Source organism: Eublepharis macularius, chromosome 5 (assembly GCF_028583425.1).
Source record: "Eublepharis macularius isolate TG4126 chromosome 5, MPM_Emac_v1.0, whole genome shotgun sequence".
Classification (NCBI taxonomy): domain Eukaryota; kingdom Metazoa; phylum Chordata; class Lepidosauria; order Squamata; family Eublepharidae; genus Eublepharis; species Eublepharis macularius.
The window spans coordinates 50,108,756-50,130,872 of record NC_072794.1 but is presented as its reverse complement, the minus strand read 5'-3'; the positions used below and the strand labels follow the sequence as shown (position 1 = coordinate 50,130,872).

Below are 22,117 nucleotides of genomic sequence, written 5' to 3'. Positions count from 1 at the left end.
AGGGAAGGTAACGGGTTGGGAAAATGCTGATCCCCTTGCGCATGTGTACAGACAGCCATAGGAATTCTTATTCCACCTACTTCTGCATATCACAGCTACCAATCCTGCTTATTCTTTATATGGTCACTTACTCCAGCAGGCTAAAAGGTTCTGGTGTTAGTAGAAGTTCTTTGCCTCAACTCACTTCAGCCTTTGACTAGAGCATGCAAAGAAAGCCACTGTGTCTTAAGGTTATTACAACCATTATGTAGAAGAAGCTGCTTCAGAAGCCCCAGCCACGTAACAATTACATTCGTCTCTGAGGATGATGACTGCTCGCTCCCCCCACCCACCATGAGCCCATTTGCTTTAAAAGGATCCCTAACCCCATTTGTTCCTGTGCCTGTAACAGACGACAACAAGGAAAATTACCAAGACTGTGAGAAGATTGTTTTTAATTCCATGAAAATATTCTCAAAAGAACCACTATTTTTAACAAAGCATTTAAACATTTAAAAATCAACACGTGCACAAAAGATTAAAAATTACTGGAAAGTTTTAAGACTCAGACAATTCATTATGTTCAAATCTCAGAATAATTTCAGCTAATTGTGCAAGTACAAAGAGTTTTTCCCTTCCCTTATATTTACTAACCCTCATAAGGTTGTATTATACCACAGAAAGAAAATCTTCTCCTGAGGATATAGATTCTGGTCCTAAAAAAACACAGTAGCACGAAAGAACGGTTAGTCCTCTACTAAAAGTGTAAGAGAAGCCCGTGAGGTTCTTAGGTAAAAGCCACAAAGCTCCTGCCCAAAAAACACATTGAGAACATTTTCTCATCAGGTCTGAAACCAAAAAAGCACCTAGGTTGTCCTTTAAAAACAAACAAAAAGCTATACCATGTAGTTTTGTCAGTACTGAGTAAGGTCACATTTATATAAATAACCCTGTTTACAGTATCCAAAAGCCTAACCTATAGAGTTTAACTGCCCCCCCCATGTCAATACACTGTGTCATCTGTGTAATAATGGCACACTTAATAATAAAAAGGAAGAAAAACTTCCACACGATATTCACACAGATTTAGTTTACTGGTAGTACAACTGCTAATAACACTGAAAAAGCCCTACAGGAATCCAGCACTGTGTCCAAATATTGCTTCAACCCTCTTTCCACCCATAGAAAAACAAACTTTAAAATTTTTTTTACCACAAACAATAAAAGGCCAGTTTTATGAGGGTTTAAAGTGGCTTCTCCCTCCCCCTCCCCAGCTTCCCATATCCTAACGATTACCGTATTTAATTAGATGTAGGGCAGTCTCATTAACAGAATTCACAAATGGCAGACAAAACAACATGAACAATTGGGGTGCTGCAGACAACTATATTTACATGTATAAACATTTCCAAATCTCAATGTTTACAAGTAAAAGTGCACATAGATCATTACAAAGTCATCACTCCAATTTTCGACTGGTCCTTACAATGAAGCATCACTTGGAAACAGACTATCACTGCAGTTAATTAGAAACTGGAGTCTCCCCCTCCCTCCCTCCCCCACCCCCACCCTAAAAAGTAAAAGACAATCAAGAAAAAAGGTTCCATTAAAAATCCTATTAAAAAAAACATTCATTAGACGGAAAACAAAACCGATACATGTATTTAGTTTTCAATGCATAAAGTTTCCAATGCACCATGTATCATGTTATGGTAGAGCTCCAGAAAACATCTACCTTGGCTACCTCAGCAGCTGCAGCACTGTAGAAAGACAGAGGAGGTCGTATGGAGCTGAGACCCAAAGCCCTTTGCGGGATACTGAAGTGGTAGTGTTGGCAAATCAACAGATTTAGGCACTCGAGAGTTTAAGGCAGCGTCTGAATGGCAAGCACGTGACTTCTGAAAACAGTCGTTTTTGTCTTGTAGTGGAAAATCTGTGCTGTTATCCCAGGTTTTCAGTGCTCAGGAGAAGGTGAGGTGCTGGAGCTCGGCTGCAGTTGCCTAGCACAGAGATGTGTTCCTTTCCCAGGTCAAAATGAATGTTAAGTTCGCATCAGTTAAAATGCCAAAAAAACTGGAATGTAATGACGGTCACAACAAAGAGGGGAAAAGTTATAGCAGCATAAATGGTACTGGAATAAAAAAAAAACTTTAGTGCTGGAGATACATGAAAAGTGGTTTTGCTACAAATGCAGATGAGGTGGAAGAGCTATGGAAATACAAAACGTTAGGCAGGCATGTCTGACACATACCTAAACATGCAGGAGAAGGTTAGGGCGAGCATGGAGGTGGCACAGGCAGAGACTGACTGATAAATGACACGATTCTAACTGAATGCCAGTCAAAATGGGTATGGAGAATGAGAAGCTGAAACAGCCAATATACAATGCAACTGGTGTACTGCAAGTAAAATTGTTCAGCACTTAGAGGACTATGAAGACAGTGCATTTTCAGATCTGGATGGTTTTTGTTTGGCTGGAATGGAGCTTTAAGTTTGCCACAGAAACTCTGAACATACACAGCAACGCTAACATTGTTAATGGAAATGTATGCCTGCATGCCTTCATGCAACTGGTTCCCCCCCGCCCCATCTTGCTGGGCCTAACACCCTCCCCCCAAAGCAGCTGCATGTAACCTCCTTCAACATCTCGCCCATTTTCTCAGAAACCCGCTTCAGGAACCTGCAGTCCAAGAAGGAAAAAAAGAAGAACAGAAGAGAATTACCAGAGGCTTTTGCAAAGAAAGAAGTGTGCTCTTTTTTGGGGGGGGGATATTTCTCTCAAGTGATGAAAGAATAAACACTCTACACATAAGGGATTATGCAAATCCTTTTCAGACTTTTTCACATCATACTTCCCAGCAGAGGTTCATCAAGTTGCATAGTAGTACAACTTGACTTCGAAATCCCTCCTTCCCTCCCTCCCAGACATTTATTTATATAAATATACAAAGGTAACAGTATTTAGAAAATTCTACTTATAGACATCTTAGTCAACAGACTAATGCCCTGATCCAGTGATCTGCTCCACACACAAAGCTTCCTTATTCAACACAGCTTGGCCACTCATTTAATGGAACTGATCTGTATGCCCCTGCCCCTTGCACATGTAAATCTGCTCTGCCCACTGGAACAAATGGGATGGTGCATGCCTGTGCACGCCTGGTCTGCTGAGCTGAGAAGTAACAGCTTCTGCACTTCTGGAAGGTACATTTTCCAGGAGCATTCAAGAGCACTGGCACAAGAGAATGGGGACACAAGTTATGATTTAACAAATAACCTTGACAGCACTTTCCAGAAGAGAGAAAGCATGTCAAGTACATATAATACCCAAAGTTCCTAGCAGAGAAAAAAAAAACTCAGGGGCAGATTGCCACAGAGTGCATATGAATCCCACAATTAGCTGTGCGTGTTCCCAATTATCTTCTGCACTTTTACTTTTGTGCATAGGAAAGTACGGGTCTGATTCCCAAAGTAAAAGCAGCAAAAATATTTCTAGAATAAGGAGACTTGTAAACATTGGCTTAGATAGTCAGCTCCCTTTCTGTGTGCAGTAGGGACTCCTGCTTGTGAAAAAGGGGAAAGGCAATTTTCAGCGATTCCCTCCTCTTACTGCAGGCCCCCCCCCGCCCCCCATTTTGGCCTCCTCGATTTTTCTGGAAGCCGCCTAACCCACAGGGGAACAGCAGAAAGAGGGAAGTAGGTAAGGCATAATATCCAAGTCAATGTCTGTAACCCCCCCCCCCAAGAACATTTATGCACGGGCAATGGCTTGCACACCTGCAGTAAGGAGCTTTTCTTTATTTTCTGAACTGCAACTCCATATCCCGGGTGCAAGCGGTGTGGATTTTTTTAAAATACTCATTACGCAAGAAGGAGCACGGAGTGAAAAAAAGAGGGGCTTCTACTTGGAAAATAAAAGAAATAACTGTTCTCTGGGCTGGGAATATTTTATTAGGTAAGCTTTGTACTTAGAACAGGTTCTTGCTTGGGGGGTTTGTTTTGCAGCAAGAGAACTGTGAACTCTAATGTGATACAAGACTGCATTATTTAAATCATTGACCTAATTAAACTATCTTCAAGTAAGTAGAAATCTTTACAAATATTATAAAAATCCAGTAACAATATGTTGACTTGACCATTGTTTGTAAGAGAACACTCAAAAGCTTTCGTGCAAATAAAGGCAGGAAGAGAAACAAGAGAGATGCCACTGGCCAGGAGGAGAACAAACTCATCAAAACATGGAATTTCCCCAGTTTCAGAATTGGGAACAGGTTGAGCTCACATGGTGAACAAGAGATTAATGAGGTCTCCTAAATGCTCTAATACTTTCCATCCAATTGTATGCTTCAGTATTCATTGGTGATGGGCTCTGTAGATTAGATATAAGTTACTGCACCTTTACTGTTTTTCTCTAGAGTTACATCTATGTAGGAAGTTGGCACATATCCTTCTTCTCCATTCTGCCTCCGAGCTCTTGTCCAGCCATCCCCTTTGTCCTCTTCTATAATGTACAGAATCTCTCCTTCTTTCATTGCTAGAGTACCTTCATTGTGACCTGGAGGAAAATCAGGATACACAAAGAAGCACTATTACAGCTCCAACAGGACTTAAAGCCAGCTCTCTTTTTTCTCAGCTCTCGTCTCTTCATTCACAGGAGGAATCATTTGCTGTGTGTGATGGAACATATGTTTCAAACGTAGGCCAACAGACAAAATCTGGTCCCTTGCTGTAAAGCTGAATAGATGCCAATGACTGTTTTTCTAATCAGTATTTGTTTTGTTACAGCGCAGAAGTATTATTCTGCCATTAAACAAAATCGGATTTATGGCACAATTTCCCAGAACCTAAACCAGCCGCTGAAATAGTTTGCAAGCAGACCATTCTATTTAGGGTAGAAAGTATTCGTCAAATAAAGACAGTTTTCTTTTCTTTAAAAAATGACTTTCAGTTAACCTTACCATCAAATGGATACATAGCCTTGCAGTGTCCAATAGCTGGTAAGGGATCATCATCTTCAAACTCATCATCAAATTCATTATGGTGGCTGTGTTGCTGCGGTGGACTTCGGACTTCTTGGTTTGCATCATCGGTATAGCTCCCCTCAGGGCTATATAACGTAACAGTTAAAACAAGGAATGTTCATACTTCTCAAACCACAGAACCCAATTAGATTCCCATGTAGATTTACAACACTTGCAGATCTGGTTTGTGATTATACTTCTTTGTGAAGCAACATGTGTTTGGCAAACCCAACATGTGCAACTTGATAATATTGTTATTGATTAATACAGATTGAAAGCTGATACAGACATCAGTGACGTATTTGTCCTTGGGGGCAGGATAAATGATCTAAATTCATCTGCCCAGTCATACATCAAAAGGCTGAGGACCCTGCCTTCTGGAACAAGACTATGCTGTTGCCATCACAACACCCCTACTACCTGTCACCACAAATGGCAATTACTTTTTACCATGTATGACTATATGCGTGCATGCTAAAATTCCTCCACTGAAAAGAACCATCACTCCCAAGACCATCGTCTTTGTCTAGACAAAGAAAGAGAGAAAAGAAACCTATAAACAGAAGATATAAGTTTACCTCTCTCTTCCTTGCGTTACAAGATGGTTGATGTCACTGCTATGTCTTCGGTCTCCTCTTGCTGCTACTTTGCCTTCCACTTCAGAAAGCCAAGCCTTAAGAGAGAGAACGGTTGACTTGGTACCATTAATACTATCAGTCCAAACACGATGCTGAATGTAGCTGTCTTGAGATAGCCATAGTACTTCATAATGATTAATGTCCAAACAAAAGATACACTTATCTTAATTTTTGGACACAAGTGCATGTCTAATTTATTATACAAATCTGCTATCTACCAAACTTCACTGCAAGCCTTCCCTGCCATCATTATTAAAGAGTTCTTTAGTTTCTCTTAATTTATTAATTAAGGATCTGGGAGACTCAGATTCGATCCCCCACTCTGCCATGTAAGCCTGCTGGGTTATGATCTTGGACCATTCACATACACACAGCATAACCTACTTCACAGGGTTGTTGCGAGGATAAAATGAAGGAAAGGAGAATTATGTGACCTGTTCTCAGTCCCCAATGTGGAGGGGGAGGTAAATGAATAAATTCATGAGATATTCCCATTAAGTGCACCGTTTTCTCAATACAGCTATCATACATCTAACAGGGATGGATAGCCTTCCAGTGTCAATCAAAAATCCAGGGTTACCCAGAAATAAGATATATATTTTTGCAAACCTAGGGTAATCTCAAGGTTTGAAAGGGGGGAAAAGAAGTACAAAAAAGGGTGTGTGTTTTTTTTAAAGCAAACTGTGGTGTGTGCACATGTGCAGGTGTTGCAGGAAAAAAGGAGGCTGGGCAACATTTTTTGTTGCCTAGCAACCTAAGATGGTACGCAAAGATGCCCATCCCCAACATCAACAAATGATAGATTGGCTGGCTAGGGAGAAAGAAAAAACAGGAAGATGAGATGCAGAAACTGCTATTGGACAAGTTGGCCAGGAGAGCAGAGAGAGACTGGCTAATGCAACATGGGAAGGGGGGGGGATGGATTCACAAAAGAGGAGAAGAAGCAGGGGGTGGAATTTGCGGACAGCATCACCCCATCCTAGCTTTAAGACCAGCTTTGAATATCTCAAAGAAGTTCCTGGCAATATCACATTGAGCTGCCTAAAAAGCAGAGGCAGTTATGACTTGGATGGAATCCCTTGATTCCTTCCCTTTTGCTATATATTTATCCCTTTGGGATTTAAGAGGGTGCTTGTGTAGGAGTCTCCAAAATTTTCATACAGCAAAGGAACATTTTAATGAATTTTGACCTCATTCTTGTGTATTTCCATCCGAAGGCGGTCCATGTTGTTCATAGTCTCTGCTAATTTTGGCTGAAGACTGCTTGGATCTCCCATCTGTGGATTTTTCTCATACACATCTTTCATTTTGATGAGTGCATCTCTATGTGAGAGATGAAAAGCGGATTATAAAAACACACTAAATATATATATAATTGCTTCAAGGAAAAATACTGAGCCTCAACCTCCCAACTTTCACTCATATGGTCCCTATACGTTTTTCCGGTCAAGTGGGTGGGGCAAGAATGCATTCCTAAAATACAGGAGAACAACAAACCTAGGAGTAACACTGAAAAACTGAACATAATATTAAGCTGAACTGACTAGTGCAGTAGAGGCGCCTTAAATAAAAGGCAGAAAATCACAAGAGTAAGGGTAAGAGAAAGACGCAGAACAAAAGCAAAAGCTTACTTTTGATCCGTCTCTTTCTGTAGTTCTCTGTTAAGTTCATCAATCCGCTGCTGCAACTTCTTTCGCCTCTGTTCTGGGGGCAGGTGGCTAAAATCTTCCTGTGCAGGACCCTAAATCAAAGGGGAATATGCAATTCTTGTTTTAAAAAATATGCAGCCATTGATGAGTTATTTTCACTGGTAGCTCACATTCAACGAACAGTACCTCAGTGAGTGAAGAGCAGAATGGAACTTCCCTTCCCCCTGCAAAATTAGAGCTATAGAGAAACACACATCCCAGACCAAGATCACAACTTCTTGCCATAACATTTTTTGCTTTTTGCAACTTGATAGTTTCCTTTGGTACTTAAGAGATTATAATCAGTGTTATATACTATATCAGGTTGGATCCAAATGATCCCAAACAGAAGGATTTCTAGAAGATCTTCCTCACTTTCTACTTCCCCAGCAATCCCCCTCACATCTGCTCCTGAAGACTGGGGGGGGGGGGGCGTCCATGAAGCAAGAAAGGGGAATAAAATGAAACTGCATGTGTAGCAAGTTCCATGAAAGTAGAAACAGTTTGCACAAGTTCAAACGGGTGCAACTGGATGCAATTCCATCTTCTTGCTGTAAGCTCCCTTTCCATGGCAAGTGGCATACTGTACACATAAGTCACATAACCTTTAGCAGACTATATGAAGCAAGGACAGGGTTGCTGGAGAAGGGAGAGATCCACTTTTTCAAACTCCTGCTGTCTGTGGGCCTGGGATCCAACCCATAATCTTGAGAAGGAAGCAATCAGTTTAGGAGGATACCAAATATTGGGGGAAATGCAATATATGGGAGGACCAGAATGAAAACAGTATCAAGTAATTCAGCAAACAGAACTGTACACCTTGCTTGTGGCCCCATAAAAATGGGTAAATTTGAGGTATGAAATTCTGTAGGCAAGAGTCTACTATTTCATCAAAGTAATCTCATGTCACAAGAAATGTGGTAGTTTTCAAGGTGCCACAAGGGTTTCTGTTGTGTTAGGATCTTTTGACAAACTTGTGCTATTAAAGACTTAGCAGCACATAATGGTAAATGGTGTTAGGCCTCAAGTACAATGCTCAATTCCATTTATCCTAGTTTGTGTCACACCTTCAATCATGTATAAAAAACAAGAAGTTCCAAGTAGAACCATGAAAGCTAAAAAGCACTACTAGAAAGCAAGGTCATGATTCTAAAATAGTGACCACTAACTGGGTCACAGTTAGTGGTCATAGATCCAGAGGAGTTAGCCGTGTCAGTCTGTAGTAGCAAAATCAAAAAGAGTCCAGTAGCACCTTTAAGACTAACCAGTTCGGATCATGCATCTGATGAAGAGAACTTCATTCTCGAAAGCTTATGCTACAATAAAATTGGTTAGTCTTAAAGGTGCTACTGGACTCTTTTTGAGTTAGTGGTCAGTCTCACTTCCATCAATGCAATAAGAACGAGGCAGCATATAGGTGAGGAAAAACAGTAAGATTTCTAGATAAATGCAGGACAGCTGGAAAGGACCCAAATACAGAATTCCAATGGCTAATTCCAATAAAACCTAGGAACCAATGAAAACAGCAAACTCTTTAAAGAAAGAAAGACTAAAAGATATTACAAGTGAAAACATTGTACTATTGCTATATTATTGTACAAAAGTATAATTATTACATTGACTTAATATACAGAAGAGGAGATACAAGCAAAATCTTATTAAAAACATCATAATGCATCCCTGAACCATGTGGCTTCAAATTATTACAATTCTGCAGGTTCGCTGGGGCAGAACTTATTCCCAATTGTATGATTCAGCATTCAAAGGCTATTGGACAAATGCACACATAATGCTGGTTCCAGGCTAAGAGCAAAATAATAAATTGGGCATTATGAGGATTTGGTAGTTCCTCCTCACAGTCTCTCCCCAGAGCAAATCCCTCCTGTCCTTAATCAGAGTTAAAATAGTACACTGGCATGTGTAACAACAATGCATCTCATAGGTTCACTCATTCCTTGCTTTATGACCCTTATCCTGTTATCAGGCTTCCACAAATCTATTTGCCAATAACGTTTCTCAATGTATGATTTACTGCCTTGAGCTCCAAAATATTGGGGAAAGGCAGTATATAAGTTAAATAAATGAATGCACCTCGACAATCCCCAGACCACCTGCCCTCCATTCAAGAGAAGAGAAGATGAATTCCTTGTATCATGCTGTGCTTTGCAGCAAACAGCCTTTAAAAAATAATTCCAATGAGCTTTGAAGCAAATAAGAACTGTTCATGGTCCAGTGTTCAGCTCAATACAGGAAATCTTTTCCCCCTAGAAACAGCGGTATTCTCATCGTATTGAGCTTTGGAGCAGGCACTAGAGGGAGCAGATGGTCCAGTGGCAACTTCAAATTATGGTTGGCCAATAAACTGAACCAAAATGTATGAACTACCACCTATGAGATTTATTAATCTCTATTTCTTGTTCAATTCTTGTGCCTGAGGTTGAGTGCGGAATTTTTGTGCCCGAGGCAAGAGAGGAATTGGTAGAGGAGGGTTAGGCTAGCAATGGGAAGCCATTGCTCGTTCCACATGGGAAAGCTAGATATGTTAAGCCCTGATAGGTTAAAACAATTTACTTTTAAAAATAAAAGCTTTGTTGTATGTGGTAGCTTAAAATGAAACACTCTCTATGGTTCAAACAGACCCTATTTGTTTCGAGAAAGGGAAGGCAATGTTAATTTGATTTATCTGGCCTAAGCAAGCACAACTGCAGGATTTTCAATTGCAACAGTAATTATGAAACTATCGTAACAATCGCTGCAAATCACAACAGGGTCTATTCTAAAGGCTATATTCCAATAAATTCATTTTGCCCCTTAATCCCCCCTTAATCACATCAAGCATAAATTACACGTGCAATCTTATGCCAGGCACTTCAACATACAGGAACAGGTTGTTTACCTATAACTTTTATTCTTCGAGTGGTCATCTGTGCCTTCACACTGACAGTTTTAGTGCCTTCTACTGTTAGGCACAAAAAGTCCCTCAGTGTGATATACAAAGAATTAATAATCATAATAAGTGCAAACAGGCCATCTAAATTCTTTTAGCTTTCCCCACTATTAAACAGTACCACAAATGTAGCTGGCATAAGTATGAAAGTCTAAAAGGATGCTATAATTTATTTTACCTCTACAGGCACCTCAACTGAAGTCAGCAGAAGAAGCTCCTATACTTCATTCAGTACTGCCTGGTTGGTTAGGTGGGCGAGCCCACAATTAGCAAGTTCAGAACTATAAACAAGCTGTTACAAAGAAAGGATGTAAAGAGCCACCTACTTGAACACATGTGATTAACAATTTAATAATCTAGCTACAGCACCAATCAGTAATTACAAGATGAATAGGGATTCAGTAGTCTGTGTTTGTAGTTTACCATCTGCTTAGAGAAGCTATTTCAAAGGGTTGTAAAAACAATAGAGCCTATTAAGTTAATAGTCCTCCAAAAGTTGACAGTAATATTCTTTTCAGATCAATAGGAATACCATACACATTCCATAAGATTTAGGATCTGGAAATGTGTACTTTAAAAGATGGTTTACGCATCTATTATGATGTTATAGTGATTAAAGCATCCCAAATTATTGAGGCATGCAAGTCTAAGTCTGTGTCATTCAAGAGAAGCATTTTAAAAAAAACCTTCTTGCTCTCATTCTTCAATATAAGACAAGCTGCTCATATACAGAAGTGACACTATGGGCACAATCCAGCAAGTTCCACCAGAATCAATAGGACATGCAACATTATCCCGTGCATGTTTACACAGAAGTAATCTCCTCTGCATAGAATCAGGTTTATGTCCAAGTTAAGAGTACCTATGATTTATATACATCTGTTTGCCTTTTGCAGGAATGCATCTTGTAAATATCTGAGATTCTCCTTTGAAATAAAATGTGTCTAATACATGAGGCAAAATTGGTGTCCATTCTCTTCCTATGACACCACTCTTCCACAGGAAAATATTTTGTACTTTGCATAGGTACTGGTGTGTGAGTGCATGCATATGCATGCAAGAATATGAGAGAGAGAGAATTTACAGTCTCAGGATTAATATAGTTATCTTCTTTAGGAATGTTCCATGCACTGTTATCCACCCTAAAAAGTTAAAGGAGATATACACTATATCTCATTGCCTTCTTTCCCCTCAGTCTACTAAGCATTAGAGTTATACAATTTGGGTCTGAAATTCAGCAAAAATACAAAATTTTACCTGATTCCATAACATTTGGTGTTACTGAACTTAATTCTGTATTACCGAATTTAAGATTACTGAACGTATTCAGTAAATTTCAGTAGACTTTGGTAAGCGCAGCAGCGCTGTTCCTTTGCTAAGGAACAGCAAAGAAACCCTGGGGGGGGGGGGGTTGCATTTTAAAAACTGCTTTTTTGCTGGGGGGCTTTGGTTGGGCTTTTGTGTAGGGGTGCTTTGATTTCTGGCTTTTGAAGTTGGTTATGTTAACTGTTGATTTTGCTGCTTGTTCTTCTGGGTGGCTGTTTTCTCCCCTGTTGTTGGGCTTTCTTTACAGAAGTTTGGTTGGAGTTTTTTGCTGGGTTCTGCTTTCTGTTAGCACAGAAGTTTGGTTTGGTCAGGTGTTCAACTGTTGCTGGTTGTTTTTCTTCTGGGGGGATGTTTGTTGGGGTGCTTGGTTCAATTTGCTAACCTAACCCAGTGGTGCTTGGGTGTACTTTTTGGGTATCCTAAGAGAGTTGTGAAGTGTGAACTTTTAAAAAGTGTTTTTAAAATAGGCTAGCTGTAGGTTTTCCCCATAGGGAATAATGAAGATTGGAGGTGGCTGAGGGTACCTTCTTTGAGGGACCATAAAATGGCCCCCAGGGGCCAATCTTTATGAAACTGGGGGGGGGGGGGCATCAGAGGGAGTAGGTCTCCTGCAAATTTAGTGAAATTTGGTAAAAAAAATAACCCCCCAGCCACTGGAAAGTTCCAAACTGAGTTGCCCATAAGAAACAATGGCTGAATTTTACCAAAGTTTCTCCGTATTACTGAACTGGAGAATGACTTCCCTGAATTTTTTTTCCAGTTCACTACTACCAAACCGAATCAACCAAATTTTTTCCTGTGCACACCTCTGCTAAGCATCTCTAAGAAGCATCTGTAAATTTCATAAAACTGTAAAACTCAGGCTGAGTCCTTTTACAAAATTCACAAAAGCATCTAAAAATTCTGTAACACCACGATGGCTGAGAGGTTCATTTTTAGAGAATGATCATTTTTAGAGAAGAGATCTATCTTGGATCTCAAGAATATCTCTCCTGTGGCTACTACAAATTACGTTCTAAAGACTAGATTCCAAAATATAACTTGCACAATAGTATTAACTGGTTTATATGGTTTGAATCTAGTTTTACTTGATTGTAAGTTGCTTTGAGCACCGAAAAGTGATTCACATTTCAAAATAGAGAACCTTTCAAATTGAAGCTTTTCTACCAACTCGTAAGAACAGACTATTCATTTATTATAACTAGCCCAGGAAATCTATCTACCACCATGATTCGCTAACTGTTGTCACATTAAAAAATTGGCAAATATCTAATGTAATACACAATTCATCTGTCAGTTAAATTACTTTATCAACAAGTGATCTTAGATATATAACCGGTATCAGATCAGGAGTCTGTCTTGTTCACATGATGCACAAATGATTATGAAACAGAGTGATAAAGAAAAGTACGTACAGTGATCAGAATATGCATTTCAACAACTGACTCAAAGCAACTATGAAATGGAGATGACTTCAGTAAGTTATTTTCATGCTGTTATTACAAAGTACAGCAGACAGATCAGCACACAGGCCTTACCGTCTTCATCGACCACTGACCAGGTCAGTTGAAAACAGAAAGAAAGAGGAAGTTATTCACATGCTATGCGTTATTATGTAGGAAGACTTCAAAATGCAATAGCCAGCTCATTTACAGGCCAACCTTGAAAGTCATTCCCACTGAATTAAAGAGGGATTTACTCTTAAATGTACATAATATTGAAACCTTGAATACAAAGCTTTATAGCATTCTGAGCATTTTATACTATCGACCAAATACACAGCTCAGGCATGTACTGATGGAGACTATGGCAACTGCAGTTCAAGTCAATGCACAAGGGCTTATAAAAGGTAAATTTAACCTTGCTGTTTTAAAAAGGTACACTTATTTCTACATTGAAGAAAAACAAAGCACACAGGCACACTACACAATGCAGCAGCATTAGATGATGGTAATGGTCTGGTCTAATATCAACAAAATCTTAAGCAAGCGCCTCATAGGGCCAGAACTCGCTGTGGCTAGCTGTGCATGTCTGAGCAAGAGTTACCCTTTATTTTTAAAATAGCATCCCTTGGTGCTGCAGGGCTTTAAAATGAAACATTTATCTATTTTTAAAGCCCCTTGGTGCTACAGGGCTTTAAAAATAGAGAAATGTTTCACAAGCAGTGTGTGATTTAAGAGTTAAAATGTCAAGGCACAAGTTCCTTAGTCATAACATGAAGTAGCTCTTTAGAAAGTTATGAGTGAAAGCTCAATCTTGTCCACTACACATTTATGAAGGCACACAAATCTGCTTCACATAATATGGCCTCTTGAATGTTAGTTGCACCAATAGTGTAGCAAGACACATCACTACAGATCTTGAGAACTGGTATTCAAGACTGAGGATATTCTCTATCATAACCATTATCCCTGAAATGATGTGCTTGGCAAAACTGGATTGCAACGTTAGTCAAGGAAGATGCAGAGTGAGTATAAGAAAACATTTGGTAGCAGTTTCTGAAACAGCTTGCAATATACGGGAAGGGGCCACTGTTCCATCAAGACACAAAAGCACTGCTGTGCACACACAAACCACTGCAAATACGCCTAAAGTGGTTCTTCGAATTGCCATTATGATTTACAGCTCCACAGCTGAATCTGTGGCTTAAGGGAAAGTGAACATATTGGATTTGGCAGTAAGCAGGTTCCAGAAAAACAGTGTCAGGGCCAACGTAACTACATGGCAAGGTGGGGCAGCTGCCAGGGTCTGTGGCCCACTGCTGCCGCCTCCCTACTCATGCATCTCTTCGGATGCCTGCGCTCACACCCTTCCACTGCCGGCTTGTGAGTGCTTTGTCACTTCTGCTGCCAATGGCATATGCTGCCGAATGCTGCTGGAGAAGGACATGTGGGTGGTGCACAAAGCATTGGCATTCCTGGTAGCCATGGCAGTGGCACTCTTAGCTGTACCCACCACCTAGCACCATTGGGGAAAGGGTGTGCAGACAGTGTGGACAGCTGTAACTGCAGGTGGTGTGAGAGCTTGTGGCTGGGCAAAGGAAGGATGGGCAGGTAGGTAACACATGGGGGGGAGCACAAGAAGGGGAGCCTATAGTGGGCATAGCCCCCCCCCCGAGCACTCTCTACTCAGGGTCCCCTAAAACCTGTGTGATTTCAGCAGTCTCAAAGTCCAAAGACTTCCTGCTGATTCCCCTCACAAATGGTAGTGTCTGAATACAGCCTGAAAGTTTTAAATGTTGAAACATTTGGACAAGAAAATAACAGCAATAAAAATGGCAACATGAACATTTATTCATTTCATGTGGCTGGATTCCCGTATCACACTGCCTCTTGATTTCTACCCAATGACATCTGCTAACTGTCCCCCCTCTATTCTTTTGCATTAACAAAGCAAACACACAGCTGTATTTATTATTACATTTGGATGGGTAATGTCAACAACAGACTAGATGCCCCTGAAGTTTCATTCAATTTCATTTGTTTTCTGTTATGCCCTGCTTCTGCTGGCTGTGCTCATTACGACTGAAGAACAGCTTACAGTAAATGATCTTTTTCAAATGTCTTGAGTAATACTTTACAAAGGAGAAAAACTGTCTACAGTATTCCCCATCTCATGATAAGGACAGGCCATTACACTGCTCTCTTCCATTTTTAAAAAATTAACAGGGCAGTGCTGCATACATGGAGTTCCTTGTATGAACTGGAGCCATGTAACACACACAATTCAATCCAATTACCATCAACAGTAAATAAGAAGGGCTGTTTACAAAATTTTCACGTTACTGAGAATGATCAAGACGTACCTAGCACCAATTTTTCAAACTTCTAAAGAACTAGCATACAAGGCATTAAAAGCCCAGTGGCCTCAAATACTATTAAACCTACCCGTTCACTCCATTCATCTTTGGAGGCCCTGCTTCAGCTGCCCCTGCAATCTGAGGCTAGATAGGTAGCAACCCAAGCAAGGCCTCAGTCGTGGCACCAAAGGAGATTCATCTGTCCCTCTCTATTGCTGTTTTCTGCCAGAGGGTGAAGACTTGTATGTTTTGTTTGGCATACCCCCAATAACAGTTATTGGCCCTCCTCCCTATTCTTTGTGTTTTGTGTGTTTATTGAATTGTTTTTCATATTATTTTAAATGTTGTTTTAAATTTAAATTGTTTTACAATGTTGTTTAATTGTTAATGTTTTAATTTTGCTGCGTTGGGACCCTATTTTGGGTAGAAAGGTGGCATACAAATAAGTAAAATAAATAAATAAGTAAAATAAAATATTGTTTCCCAAAGCAAAGCTTCCTTTCATCTGCAATCACATCACAATTCAATTTGGGGATTCTACTACCAATAACAATTGGAAAGCAAATACAGTTGAAGTAGTTAGAGTGATTAGGCCTGAGGAGACCTGGACTCAAGTCGCCACTCAGCCATGAAGCTTACTTGGTGAACTGGGGCTAGTCATTTTCTCTAGGCCTAGGCTCCTTTCACGGGGTCATTGTAAGGATAACTTGGAGAAACAGACACATTTTGAGCTACATGGAAGGGCAGGATACAAATGTGAGATAGTGCACTTCACACAATGGATTCAACTTGCTATTAAACCAAGGACACATTTGGCTGCCTCTTTTAAAGAGTACATGAAAGGCTAATGTTGGCACAAGAGAATTTTGATCACAATTTATCAAATTCACTGAGTCTTGTTCTTTAATCTGATCAACGAAACCATTTCATATCAGAACTACTCGACATTTTTTTAATTATACACTAAATTCTCCCTACAAAATAGTTGGAAGAGAGAGAGGATGGTTGTGATTTCCAAAAGTAACCTGCCAAAGAATAATTTTGTTACTGGGAATTTTTTTGTCCTGCTGACTAATTCCCAGTCTTCATGGATGTGAAGGAAATACTGGAAAGACCATTATCATTAACTTCCTCAGTTTCTGAAGAAAAGCGGCTTTGCTAACACTACATTCTCTCTTAACATAAACTCGGTTATTTAAAAACCTGAATCACAGAAAAACAAAGTTTTAAAACCTAAGTAAACATAGGCAGATAAGGTCTAATTTGTAAAATGTATTCTGATTGCAGAATTTGGGCTCCTTTTAGCCCAGGCATAATATACAGAAATTACAGTGTTGTGGGGTCCTAATTCAACTAAAAAAGAACGTAAAAACAAACCATCAGTGAAACCCGTGACAACAGTAAGAACTCCTGTAATCATTAACTAGAATTGCTTATGATATCTTTGTGGACTCTGATCTGCTTTTCTTAGAGCAACACAGCACAGCTATGGCCAATACCTAGTATTACTCTGAGCTCAGGTTCAGTTTCTAATTTAAAAAGACTGCAGTCTGGTAAATACATTCAAACCTCTAGTTATATCAGTACATCAATATTTAATCCCACAAATAAGAATGCATTTCACAGGCAAAAAAGGGGGTAACTTGACTCAATATCAGTGATATAATGAGTGTTGCTAGGCAATCACTCGTAGCTCTGGCCCCTGGAACAAATTCCATTTGCAGAATATGTCATTATAAATTAGTAAGTGCACTTCCTTGATATATCTCAGAAAGTGGCATTTAGTGGTAATCCATAATTTATGAAATGCAGTTTAACAAATAGAAAGGGAAAAAACCCAACCTCCAGGAAGCTAAAATAAATTAACCATTATAGTCAAAGTACACCACATTAAAAATCGTAATATATTAAAATTAAAAAATCTTGTTTTAGAGATCTGTAAATACCACACACTCTATCTGTTAATCTGGAGGAAGGCAAGGTTCTTTTGGAAATTTGTTCCAGAAAATGGATATTTAGTATAGGCTAGTGCAATATGTAGTCTGTGAGCTTATTAAGGCTCTCAAAACTTGGCTTATCGTATCTAAATAATAATATGGATGCAAACAATTTACAGTCTAAAAATCCACATACTCTCCGATCATGGGGCAAAGTCGCAGTATATGTGATCTGTTGGCTGGCTAAATGCTGAAACTGAGCGGCCACCAGAGGGCAGTTAATGGGAGGTCAGCAAACAAAGAGAGAAGGGAAAATAATCTTCTGGGTCAAATCCCATTGCACACAACAGAATGAGTAACAATACCAAGGTCAGAGGACAGATATTTTAAGCAGTAGAGCCAAATGTTTCTCAGCTGGGAACATACATCCAGTAGCCAATGTGATATAATACTTAGGGTTGGACTAAGCTCTGGAAGACCCAGGTAAAAATCCCCACTTTGTGATGGGGTGTAGTGCAGTGAAAAGTGTTGGACTTGAGACTGGGGAGGCTTGGGTTCAAACTTTTGATCAGTCGCAAAGCTTGCGGAGTGATCTTTGAACCAGTCAGTATCTTTCAGCCTAACCTATCTCAGAAGATTGCTGTGAAGTTTAAATATGGTGGTAGATGGGAATAGAGATGAAGAACCATGAAATTAGGGGGGGGGGGACTGCAGGATAGAAGAACAATGTGCCACTCAGCTGCAATCAACTCATGTCGACTCTATCCACTGGGGGTTTCAGGCAACAGATGAGCAGAGGTGGTCTGCCATTGCTTTCCTCCGCCTAGCAAACCTTAGTCATCCTTGGCAGTATCCTATCCAAGCACTGACCATAGCTGACCCTGCTTAGTTCTCAGGCTCTGATGAGCCCAGGGTAAGCTGGGCTATTCAGGATAATAATAAGATAAACAAAATTAATGAAGATCTGCCTTTTCCACAATAGTTAAGTACCCATATCAGGAAAAAAATATGTAGGAGGCTGCCAGTATGAAATTTTAAAATTCCTGATGCATGAGAAAATTCTACACACCTTTGCTAGGAAACAGCAAAGCACTAGTAACCTCCTCTCCCCTATACACCTTGCCCAAGAAAGTACTCGTTAAACACACGCATGGTTGTGAATCAGAAAACTATGAAAACATGTACCCGGCACCCTCTTTATAACTCTGTCTTCTCAGAGGCAGATATTTTAAACAAACCTGTTGAGCTGAGGGCAATTAATACACAGCAGACAGCTAAGCACAAATACCTCTGATCAGCTTACAACTAGCCGAGAGCCTTATAACGAGGGTGGAGAGTATCAGGAAAAGCCACACCACAAGCACACTGTTCATAGCGCCATCATGCACCTATGACCCATTATGAAACTTACCCCTCTTTTGAGGCTCCTGAAAGAAGAAATTCTGGGCTTCCCTGTTTTTATTTCACTCATGCAATAATGCACTTGTTCAATGGAGAATATGGGATACTGGGAACCATTAGAAGTACTGGATGTATATAAACTAGTAGGGGGGGTAAGGGGTGGGGACTGTGGCTGATACAGAAATAAAGAAAGGAACAAATAAGGCAAACATTCAAAATAATTGGAAAATTCTGTCTTTTCCTTTCAACACAGAAACAGTTCATAAAATTTATATTTCACTATAACTTTTATCAGAAAAGAAGTCTCTGGTTATAATGTTAAAAGAAATACTTTCTGTCCAAGTTATACCAAACATAACAGAATAACCCATGCAATGGAATAACTAGTATACACTGTTGAATAAAAATCAGAATAAAAAGGAATTCAGTAGGCTTTGGCATTCTGCGTAACTATGATTTATACATCTATTCAAAAAAAAAAAAACCTCAAAGAGCAAATCAAAAAGATTTAAAAAAACTGTTTTAATACTAGAAATCCTTCCCCATTCTCCTTCCCCAGTGCTAGACTGCAAGAAGAACTGAAGGAATGGCATGCATAGGATTATTTTGTTCCTGTATCTAAAGCATTCAGTTGTTCTCCTATAAATTTAATGTACATACATTTATAACAATTTTTTAAAAAATTATATGTTGTGCTGGCCCCTAGAAAAAGAATTCTGCAACTTAGCTTTCAATACCACAGTACATTCAAACTTTATAAGACATACAGTACTGGCTTTCCTTTAAATATTCAGATCTTTTAATATGCCTTCAGAAAGCATTTGTTTCAATAGAATTATTAGCTATGCATTATGGACAGAGCATCTCCATAATGCAAGCAGAATTCCACCAATGTGAAAAAAAGGATTGAATGAACTACTCCCTCAAAAAAGTGCTGCAAAGCACATAGTCCACAAAGCAACTGTGCTTCACGCATCTGACACCCCTTCAGCTCTAGCCTGGCAGCCAAGTCCCAGAAAAACCAGGAGGTCTTGGATACAAGGATAGCACAGGACGCAACCAACCTGCAACAGCTGGATAGTTGCCCAGGTGTACCTGAGATTCACTGGGGCTTGACTGCTGCACTGTCAAGATAGTGGAGGTTGTGTTTCTAAACTGACAATTCTGCCAATATGAACTATGTACAGTGAGCATGCTAGAAATTATGAAGCACATTTTGATGCAAACATATGCCATTCGATCCTATAGCCACAATTACAAATCCAATGTGTTTCTTTTTCATTTGAACGGTGTACACAATTTTTTTTGTACCTTTGGTTTCTTTCCAAAAAGCCACAATTTGCCCTTTGCTTTGCCCACAGTGGTTTTTGCATCGATTTTCATCCCTTCTTGCTTTGGTGTACTAATCGTTCCATCAGAGACTGTCCTGTAAATGTGCTGACTGTAATCTTCAAAAGGAAAGTCTCCAGGAGGTTCAAAACCAGACTTGAAGGAGTCTATTACGATTTGAGAGTCCTTGATGGGAAAGATATAAAGTTTATAAAATGATTACACAAAGCACTAAAAGAGACTTCCAGAAATCATTACTCTTCCAGGCAGACTTAATTCTGTTTATGGAAACAGTTTTCTGGGTCTTTGTTTTGTACCAGCATCTGAAGTAATTTTAGTCATTATAAGGCTGCAGAAAGAACAGAAACTGTATGTGCCATGTGGATCCTGTTCCTCCATATTCCCACCTTGTCCAAAATGGAACTTCTGTATATATCTCCACCCAAGAAATGTACAAACTCCCAAACTGTATATAACTTTGCATGTGTCAAATGCAAAAGTTCTGTTTTGGAGGAGACAGATGTGGAGAAGAACAGAAAGTACAAGGCATTCGCACTTACTGTTCCTTGCACAATATAATCAAATCTGAAGTCACCCCCTACTCTATTTAGATATTAAAAGTTCAAAACAAGGAATCTGGAATTCTAGCAGCACAACTCTTAAGTAAAGTTACACTGTTGAAAACCTTGCGAAGTTAATGGGTGTCTGCTTCCGACTGCACAATCTGATTAAGTATCCTCTTTTCACTTCTCTTCAACAAGATACTCTACCTTAAAGAAACTTTGATAGTTACAGCAACACTAAAAACCATTATGTAGGAATGTGTAAATTATTTTATATATTATTTTGCTATGCAGAAAAGTTTCAAATTGCAGACTCATATACTGTAATACACATTTTGTAACCCTTTGTATTTTATTCACATACATTAATGGAAAAAGGAAACAATGGGTTTGATCCAAAGGTGCTGTTATGCCGGTATAATGATATTTTTATTGGCAGAAGGAGGACAACTTTCACCAATTTCCTCCTTCCACTGCAGTTTCCTACTTTGATTCTAATCCATAACACAAATTCCTCAATAAAATGCTAACTAAAGTTTAAGAAAAACTATAATAGCCAAACTACATGAGACAGCAGACACGTGTTCTTCATGTGTCAGGTCCTGCAAGGTTCCCTGGGTAGTATAGTCTTACAAAGAACAGCTGCTCAATGCGATTCTCCACTGGGGGACGAACGATGGGAGGGATTCTCTTTCTCTCTCTTTCAAAAAGCTTCCTCTTGGGTGTTCCTCCAGGAGCTCGGTGTGTGTGTGTGCGTGCGTGTGCGTGTGCGCGCGTGTGAGACAGCAGCCAGGAAAGCCAGGGCAGCTTTTTGCGAGAAAGAGAGAATCCCCACCACTAACTCTTCTCCTCGGTGGAGAATCACATCGCAGATTCTCTCTCTCTCTCTTGCAAAAAGTCACCCTAGATTTCTTGGCTCCTGTTACGTCCCACCCAGCCCCCAAGCTCCAGGAGGAAAACCCAAATTGAATCCCTCTCATCGTTCTTCCCCCTGGCGGAGAATCACATTGAGCAACTGTTCTTTATAAGACTGCACGGTACCTTGTGGGACCTGACATGCGCCCAGGCGTCTTGTGTAGTTACCCTCTAAGAATAGCATCATATAATGAAATGCCACCTAAACAAGACATTTCTTTTGGGCAAACATTGGAATCAAAGTCTGTGATTCAAATACTATATACCCTATGAAATGGCCTAAAAAGAGAAATTGGGAAAACATTACTCTCTACTATAACCACCACAATACTTTATTTTTCCACATTTGCCAAAATCCAGGGCAAAACTTATGATTTACCAAGCTGAATGCACCCAAGTATACAGAGACCCAAATAGGACTGGATAAACCTCTTGTTTGCAACAGCATGGTTAGGCTCAGCCCATAACAACAAACAAGGGGGGGGCGGGTCACAGCACAAGGCTGGTGGGTCTCTTTCAGCTTGATGGGTCACAAAGTGTTATGTTCCTGTTAGTTTCTAACCTAATGCTATGT

The 22,117-nt window shown here is 39.8% G+C and overlaps 1 protein-coding gene across 2 annotated transcripts in view; it reads right to left on the bottom strand.

Moving 5' to 3' along the window:
* Positions 1–414: 414 nt before the first annotated feature.
* Positions 415–22,117, bottom strand: part of FNBP1L (formin binding protein 1 like) — a 71,854-nt gene continuing 50,151 nt past the window's right edge. Inside the window, exons 9-15 of one of the 2 annotated variants that reach the window (XM_054980089.1) lie at positions 20,048–20,251; positions 7,270–7,379; positions 6,829–6,961; positions 5,579–5,673; positions 4,938–5,086; positions 4,376–4,534; positions 415–2,659 (exon numbers count right to left, since the gene is read on the bottom strand). In XM_054980089.1, coding sequence (XP_054836064.1) covers positions 2,652–2,659; positions 4,376–4,534; positions 4,938–5,086; positions 5,579–5,673; positions 6,829–6,961; positions 7,270–7,379; positions 20,048–20,251 — 858 coding nt within the window. In that variant the 3' untranslated portion in view covers positions 415–2,651. Of the gene's footprint in view, positions 4,535–4,937; positions 5,087–5,578; positions 5,674–6,828; positions 6,962–7,269; positions 7,380–20,047; positions 20,252–22,117 lie in introns of both variants that reach the window. The other variant, XM_054980088.1, reaches the window with a different exon arrangement.